Here is an 8,397-nt window from a genome sequence, read left to right on the forward strand (position 1 = left end):
CTCCTTGTCCCTGCTGAAACCAGTCCCAGCCCCAGGTGCTCACTGGGACCAGTGCGAATACCTGGGTAATGTGTGCAGGAGGTGTCCATGTCCCCTCTTCGGTGACTTTTACCCTTCTCTCAGCTGAGAACCAGTGGCTCCCTGCAGTGGCAGCTCTGGGCACAGGTCTGACAGGCTGGGCTGTGGGTGCTGCTGTGCCAGGGCTCTTGCAGCACTGCAGCAGCTCTGCAGGCTCCAGGCAGCTGCCAGAAATGAAGGGGAGCAATTAAGAAGGAGCTAAACCTTCTTCCAGTGTACACTGGTGCTCCAAACCCCAGTGTCTCTGTCTAGCAGAGCTGCTCAGAGATGGGACCAGCAAAGTTGGATGGAGAGGAGCTGCCAGGGGAAGGGGCTGTGGCTTTGCAGGTTTATCTGTATTGAGTCTCGAGGGAAACACGGATTTTTTATCCACTTAAAAAAGTGCCTGCAGTGCCAGGTCAGTGTGCAGAGCCCTGCCTAAGTCAGCTCCTGTGTGTTTAAAATAGCTGAGCCGGATCCCAGCCTCACCTTGCCCCTCTCTGCTGCCTGCAGAGGCTCCAGATGCAGTTTTGGAACAGAGGGGCTGCAGTCCCCCTGCCCTGGCTCTGCCACCCCTCACACCAAAATATTCCTGTGCTTTGAACTACTGCCTGCTGCTAAAGTGCACCAAGTGGAAGCCCAGAAGAAAGAGAGAGGCAGAATCCAGTCTTTGATGTCTTCGGAAAAACTGTAGGAAGATTTTGCCTTAATTATTTCACCGTAAATGGAATTTTGGACACTTTGCACACTGTCCTCTAATTTTACACGGGGGTGTTTTTGTCCCTTTGCCCTGTGAGCAGTGTCAGAGGGGGGCAGGGTGATGTGGCCGTGGTTTCACACCCCCTGGGCAGCAGCACTGCAGCATTCCTTGTGCTTGGAGCCTGGCAAACTCCAGGTACCGCCAGTTCCTCCATGTGTGACAGCACTTAAACACTTAAAAAGCTCTCTTTTGGGCTCTCTTCTACTTTCCCAATCAGGATTAAAAATGATTGTAACCATCTAGGGGATTTTGAGGCAGCAGGATGCTTTGAGCAGAGGCTGATTTGAATCAATGATATCCTGGGGTCTGTCCCTGCAGGCTCTGGGTGATGCTGGGCATCGTGAGCAGCTCTGCCTCTGTGGCTTTGGCTGCCTGAGCCGATCCAACAGCACCATGCAAACCCATCCCCAAAACCTGTGCCTGTTTTTGAACATTTCCTTCTCCCTCCCCACCCCAGCAGCACCTTTAGTAGCCACAGCAGGGACCTGGCCAAGCCCTGCAGGGATGCCAGGGTGGATTCTGCAGCGCCGTGCTCTCTGTTAGTGAAAAGGGGTGGGGGCCTGGCCTCTGCCTCCAGGTTTTTGGAGCCAGATCCCTGCTTTAATGACCTTCAGGGCAGGAAAAACCGCTGTGGTGGGCTGTGAAGCCATCCAGCCCTCCGGGAGCCTCCAGGCAGCCCCACACCACCTGGGCTCTGAGGGCAGGGAAGAGGAGGAGGAGCAGCTGGGGGAGGAGGGCGTCTGGTGCCACGGGGAGGAGCTGGGCTGAGGTCAAGGATAAACAAGGAGGGAGCCCTGCCAGGATGCTTCCCATGTTTGAGGGAAGAGGTTGGGTTGAAGAAGCAGCTCCAGGGCTCAGAAATGGGGCTGCCAGCCAGGGGTGTGGGGCATCTCCATCCCAACCTCACCCTGCTGTCACAGATGCTTTCCCAGCACACTCCAGCTCCAGGAGATGTTGGTGAAGCTGATTTTGTTGCTCCTTCAGCCCCTGCAGCAGAGGTGCTGGCTCTGAACCTGTGCAGCTTCTTATTTTTCTAAACCCTTCTGAAAATACGTGAGCAAGCAGTAAATCCGCTGGGACTCGAGACAAGCCCCCAAACCCCTGGTCACCACCACTGTTTCCCCCACACCAGCCCCACTATCTAACAGGAGCTTTTTTGTGTGTTTCTTGCAGTAACGTGGACACGGAGAAGTTGTGTGGTAAGTCAGGAGATGTTCCTGCCCTGGAGAGCTTCCCCTCCCCAGGATCTGTGTGGTGGGGCTTGTGTGTGTCTGAGCCGGGCAGGACTGGCTGCCATCGGCAGTCCCTGTGCCTGAATCCTAGCACAGAGGTGCTTTTCCCAAGGGGATAAGGAAGGACTTTTCATTTCAGCCCAGGTGGGAGAGTGATTCTGGAAAGGGAAGGGAATGCCCCCCCTGCAGCTCTGGGCTGTGTGTGGGGAGCAGGAGCAGGGGAGGCAGAGATGGAGGTGCTCAGGAGCCTGACCATGGTGTTCTCTCGTGCTCCAGATTATTTCTCGGCGTACCTGGGGGAATACAGGAACGTGCTCTCCGCCCTGGAAACCCTCAACGCTGCGGTGCTGGCAGCCATGGACAAAACCAAGCTGGTAAGGACGGCACCAGCGGCGGGCAGGTGGGCGTGAAATTGGAGCTGTGGTGAGCACAGCTGCTTCTTAGTGTGAGATTTGGGGGTCGGAGGCAGCAAACCCCTCAAATCAAGGGGGTGCCTGGGCGTGCTCGGGTTGTCCGCGTGTGGGGGCAGAGCCTGGAGGATGGGGAGCCCAGCCCGAGGAGGACAAGGGTAAATCCAAAGCTTTTGTGCTCTGGAAACATCATCTCCCTCCTTGCAGGGCTCTGGCAGTGGCTGTTCCAGCAGCTCCTTGGAGGGTCCTGCCCACGGACACTTTCTGGGAGCATCCCCGAGAGTCCATGTTGAGTTCTGAGCCAAACCAAAGCGTTTCCCACCCAGCAGCGTGGCTCAAAATCTGCACTGCAGGGTTGATCTTGCTCTGGAGGGACCCCCCAGCAGCTTGTGCTGAGCCCAGCCCGTGCTCCCAGCACCAAATCCCGGCTGCAGGAGAGGGGCAGCGCTGCAATTCCCTGTCTCCCAGCCTGGTGCAGCGTCCATCCCTGCGGGAATGCTCTCCCTCCCTCTTCCCGCAGCTTGTGCTGGTGGGAAGCAGATTGGAAGCTGCTAATTAGGGCAAGCTCCGAGCCCCCGGCTGTGCTGGGCAGCGTCGGGATGAAGACAGTGGGGAAAGGGACCAGCAGCCCCCTTTGTACCTGAAATAGGTTAAATGGTTTAGCTGTGTGCTTGGGCTGGTGCTGAGCTGTGGGAAGACCCTTTCTGTGCCTTCGGTGCTTTGCTCGAAGAAGATGAGGGGTATCACCCGTGTGAACACTGCTCTGACAGAGAGGAAAAGGGGGGTCAGTCCCACACTTACCAAAGTGGTGTTTGTGCCTCTGCAGTGTCTCAGTCCCTCTCTGAGCTTTCCTCTGGCCAGAGCCAGCCTCAGCAGTGTCTCCCTGAATGTGGGGAAATTTCATGCCAGGAGAGGGAATCTCTTGAAAATGCATGTTCTCGTTGGTTCAGGTCCCTGGCCCCACTCACAGCTGTTAGATACAAGTCCAGAGGGAGAGGAGGAATCCTCTCCAGAGAGCTGTGCTTTATTTCAGTTCCTTTCTGTCCTGTTTTTTTGGGTAATGAATGTGTGTAGTCACGCGTTTCTCCAAAGGACAGCACAGTCACTGTATTGGTGTGATGCATTCCTTCACTCCATAGTTTCTGGTGCTACCGGTGTTCCCTGGAAAAGAGAAGCAGGTTTTTCCTGTTGAAACAAATTTCGATGGACTCATTTCTCCACCTGTTTGGATCTGCCCAGAGCCAGGGCAGTCCAGCGTTCCCAGCACTGCTCTCACCCAGGGGAGGCCTGTGCTGATCAGGTGCTCTGATCCCAGCCCTGATGTGCCCCAGGGCAGATACTGATCCTGCTGGGAATCATCTCCCTGCACTCCCCTGCTGTGCTGGGCTCGGAGCTGGGGAGAAGGCAGGAGTGGGCAGGGCTCTTGCAGAGCTATGGGATACCTGCCACTGCTGCCAGAGATGATAAATGCTGCATTCCTACCTGCTGGGACCTGAATATATTCCCACATTTGTATTTCCAGAGTTGGACTCGGGCTTGAGTTATTATGGGATTAATGGGCTGGATTTTAGCCAAAGCTCACACCTCTGTGAGCCAGGGCAGAGAACAGATTTCCCAAATTACACCTGCCCCTCAGTTCTTTTGGTTCAAACACCTCTCTGAGGTCTGAGAGCCCCACTTCGGCAGAGAGAGCAGCCTCATGGAAGAACCAGATGAATTTTCATCCCAGGGAGCTCCTTGTGCACTGAGAAAACTGGAAGAGCCCTGCTGAAGGATCTGCAGTCCCTGCCTGTTCTTCCCAGGCTGTATTTCTGAGGACTTTGCCTCACTCTGGAGAAGGCAGTGATGCCCAGGCTGGCTAGGAGAAGGAGGAAATCTCTTGCTTGAGCTGCCTCTCACCACAGCATCCCTTAGTTAGGGCATGATCCATCTCCAGTAGTTCCTCACTGCTGCAGCCACGGCGTTGCTCAGCCCTGCATCCTCCAGGGACCCCCAGCTGGAAATGTGAAAATGAGCAGGAAAACAGACAGAGAGCCCGGGCAGCTTCGTGGGGGATTGCTCAGACCATGCCAGTGAGCTACAGCAAGGAGGGAAATAAGGAAACTGAAGCTCAGAGGGAATGTGCTGTGGGTGTATTTGGGAGCTGCCAGAAGCCTTTTTGGTATCGAATATTCCCAGCTTTCTGCTTGTCACTGCGGGCCAGGATACCTGGCATGGATCACTGGCCTGTCTCCTGGCTGGCAAGCTCCTCGATCTGCTCCCATGCACCTTGTCAGGATAAACCCTGGGATAAAGTGTGGGAAGTACGAGCTGGGTTTGTCCTGTGGGCCTGCAGTTACTGCAGGAAGCTCTGTGTGTGTGTGTGTGAGCAGCAAACCTGCTCATGGTTGTTTTTATGGTTCTACAGGTCAGCAGGAGGAAACCAAACTGTTAGGGGTTCCCATGCCTCCATCCTTCCTCGCTGGGCTGGTAGGAACATGCTAAAGAAAATATGCCTTGTCAAGAAGAGAGGGTTTTTCCTCCAAATTCTGTCATTCCCACTTATTTGTAGAATAGAACATGATAGCTGTGCTGTAGTGTGCTGCTTACCCCTTATTTTGTGGCTGGACTTCATGTTTGCAATATAATTGCATCAGGGTAGGAAGTGAGCGGTGGAAATACCTCAGAAAACAGTCTGATGTTTCTCACAGGGAGCCTGTATGCTAAAATCTTTCCATTTCCCAGTGAGCAAACACTGCAAACCCTCACATAAATACCTCTCCAAGCCAGGCAGCCTTATTTATCCTTTGACAGGAATTATGTGGCCACCCCTTCCATTCTGTCCTGAGCTTAACTATCATCATAAGAAACCAATAAAACCCCTCAAAAGCAGAATTGTAGCAGCTCTTGGCAACTTGGTGATTTTCATCGGGGTAAACAGAGCTGAAGTACCAGTGCACCACCAGAATTTCTTGTCTCCTGCTTGCTGAGTTATTTCCTTTGTGACTCCCCATGGGGCTTTGCCATGAGCAGAAAACGCTGTGCTTGGTGAGTTTATTGAACCTCTGACAACAGAGGGCTTGACCTCTGTGCTACACCTGATGAGAGGATTTTGGTTTTTTTGCCCCAAAACGAGGCGTGCAATGGGGGCCGGACTTTCAGTTCTTTCTCTCCCCTGGCATGAAATTTTCCAAGTTGATGCAGAAGGTGAAGCAGCATTTGGAGCTCTCCTGAGGGATGGCTGTTTGCATCCTTGTCTGCAGCACGTTCCCCTGGGCGTGCTGTGTTTGACGAGGCGAGAGGCAGGAGGCAGCTGGCAGTGCTGCCTTGTCCCCGTGGGACCCTCTGCAGCTGAGTCCCTCCCAAGCACAGCGTGCCCTGGGCTGGGAGTGGGCTTTTGGGGGCTGTCACCCCACGCTGGTGCCTGTGCCCGCGTGTTTGGGGTGTAGGGACTGACCTGGGTGAGTTGTGGGGCTCGGGGCAGGCTGAATGTGGTGTTGGTGAGAGCAGCTCTGCTCCTGCCATAAAACTCCATCCGTGGAGGACGGAGTTAGGCCATTCAGGGTGGAAGCTGAGAGCGTGGGCAGTGCTGGGCTGGTGCTTATCCCAGAGCCTGGCCCTGGGAAGGGGAGTGATGTGCTCGGGGAGAAGAATCCATCCCCCACACGAGGGGAAGCATCCGTGTGCCAAGGCTGTGGCAGGGCTGGCAGGACACCTGGGAGGTGGGAGCACACCTCATTCACCCCACAGCTGCAGAGGGGAAGGGCCCTCAGTGTGGCCAGAGGGATGGCAGCATTTGGATTTTGGGTAGTGAAACGGACTGTGCAGGGCTGTGTGGTGGGTGAATAATGTACCTGCTGTGCCCCCCTGGGGACTCACTCACTCCAGCTGTGTCCTGGGGAGGTTGGAGTGTCTCTGTTCCCCTTCAAGCAGGGAATGTGTGTCCGGGCTGGCAGGAGTTGGGTGGGCACAGAGAGGCAGTGCTGGCAGGGATTTTAGTGCCTGCACACCCTGGGATGAGGAGGGGAAGGGGTGGGCAGGGGTCCCCAGCCGTGAGCTCTCCATTCCTGGGGCAGGTGAGGTGCTTGGCTGGGAGAGGCTGGAGATGCAGAGCTGGAACTCAGTTTCCAGCTGCTTCTTGTCAGTGTTGCTGCCATCCTCTTCCTGAGGCAGGAAAATGAGATTCATTTTCCAGCAGGGATAAAAACCCCTGGCCCCTGGTGCTGGGGGGGGGGGGGGGGGTGCTTGTCTACCCTTTGCTGACTCCAGCATGAGCCCAGAGCTTGGGGGATGAACATCCATCATCTCCACTCCCTTTCCCTTTCCCCTTCCCATCCAGCCCAGTCAGGTACAGCTCCTGGACTGGGCTGGTGGCACAGAGCAGCCAGAAAACCATGAGGGGCTCAGGACCCTCCCCACTGCCCCCCTTCTTTGACACCAGCAGTGGAAGGGTTACAATGAAATCCTTCTGTACAGAGCTTCTGGAATTCCAGATCTTCTGTGTGCTAAACTTACATTGTTGACTAAAATTATTTGAGAGCTATTAGTATGGGGTAGCATTGCTGGACATGATTTTGGACATGGTTCATGGAGCCTGGGGGGGTGAGGGCAGCCTGGCTGCGGGTGCTGCAGCCTTGGGGCCACACGAGGACACCGTGGGGAAGGTAAGGATGCTGCTCCAGTCTGTCTCCTCGTCTTGTCGAGGAAAGGGGCTGACCTCTCCTGGTGGATGCTCCTGGGGAGCAGCCAGCCCTCTGCATCATGTGGAGGCTCCCTCCCCGACCTCCCACTGCTGGTCCTGTCTCTCTCAGTGCTCACGGTGACATCCTGTGGTTTCTGTGTCCCTTGAGGAGCTGGCATGGGGCTGCCCATGGGGACAGGAGTCTGCTGTGACAGCTGGGCTGTGCTCCCCAGCTGCTTCCTTTGCACCCTCGGATCCTTTTCTAATCGTCTGCCGAGCTGACTCAGTTCAGCGAGGCAGCAGCAAAGGCAGGTGAGAAAATGCCTGTTCAGGGAGCTGAATCGGCTCCCTGGAGCACCACATGACCTTTAGACCAAAATTGCAAGGAGTGAATGCAGTTCCCTGGTTTTCAGCTCATTTTTCTTACCCAGTGCTGACCTGTTCCAGTGCCAGGATGAGAAATCACCTCCCGTAGTAAAGTGGCTGCAGCGCTGGTGCTGTGTGGACATTCCCCTGCTCAGCTCCTTCCTCCAGCACTCGTGGCTCCCCTTGGGGGTCCTGCAGTGCTGACAGCTGGAGAAGGCCCCTTCCTCATCCTGGCAGCTGTATTTCCTGTTGGAAAATGCAGCCTGGAGCCTTGGGATTGACTAAATGTACCCAGACCAGACACTCGGCATGGCCTGGATCCCCAGCATGAGCCCCGATTGTTTTCCAGCCCTAGGGGCCACACCCTTGTTAGATAGACGGTGGATAGGAAATAACCTGGAGTGTCAATGAGAAGCACTTTGTTTCTTTTGGGGCTCTTTAATTGACTTTGCACCTGTGCAGCAGCGCAGGAGCTGCTCAGTTACCGCTGCTGCAGCTGTGCCCGGAGCAGGGCAGTGTTTCGGAGTCATTCCTCCGCGGGGGATGGCTGCCACCTCTCTACTGGAATTTTGTGTGCACGTACTCGGCCCCGTGCTCCTGGTACTCGCCCTTTGTCATCCACGTGTGCTGGAAGGACGTGAGTGAGGCTGCCATGGAGCCCCCAGCCCAGGCTGCTGTGCCCCGCTTGGGGTTTGCCAGGACCTCAACGTGGACGCCTGCGCCTTGGAAAAGCAGGTTCAACTCCAAGCACATCCTCTCGGGAAAGCCAGGAAACATGGAGGAGCCGCCTGAGAGCACGATGTTTCCCAGGATGTGCCTCCTGGCGTGGTCAGGCACCGACTGGAGGCTCTGCCCGGCCAGCTGGTGCAGCCCAGGGCAGCTGTGGTGCAGCAGCTCTGGCCAGAACAGCGG

At 55.7% G+C, this 8,397-nt stretch overlaps 1 protein-coding gene across 1 annotated transcript in view; it reads left to right on the top strand.

Moving 5' to 3' along the window:
- The window catches only part of NECAB3 (N-terminal EF-hand calcium binding protein 3), a 29,733-nt gene that overhangs the window by 10,392 nt on the left and 10,944 nt on the right, over nt 1-8,397 (top strand). Inside the window, exons 4-5 of the mRNA XM_008634351.2 lie at nt 1,991-2,016; nt 2,326-2,423. Coding sequence (XP_008632573.1) covers nt 1,991-2,016; nt 2,326-2,423 — 124 coding nt within the window. The remainder of the gene's footprint in view (nt 1-1,990; nt 2,017-2,325; nt 2,424-8,397) is intronic.

The sequence above is a fragment of the Corvus brachyrhynchos genome, unplaced genomic scaffold, assembly GCF_000691975.1.
Source record: "Corvus brachyrhynchos isolate BGI_N302 unplaced genomic scaffold, ASM69197v1 scaffold125, whole genome shotgun sequence".
NCBI lineage: Eukaryota > Metazoa > Chordata > Aves > Passeriformes > Corvidae > Corvus > Corvus brachyrhynchos.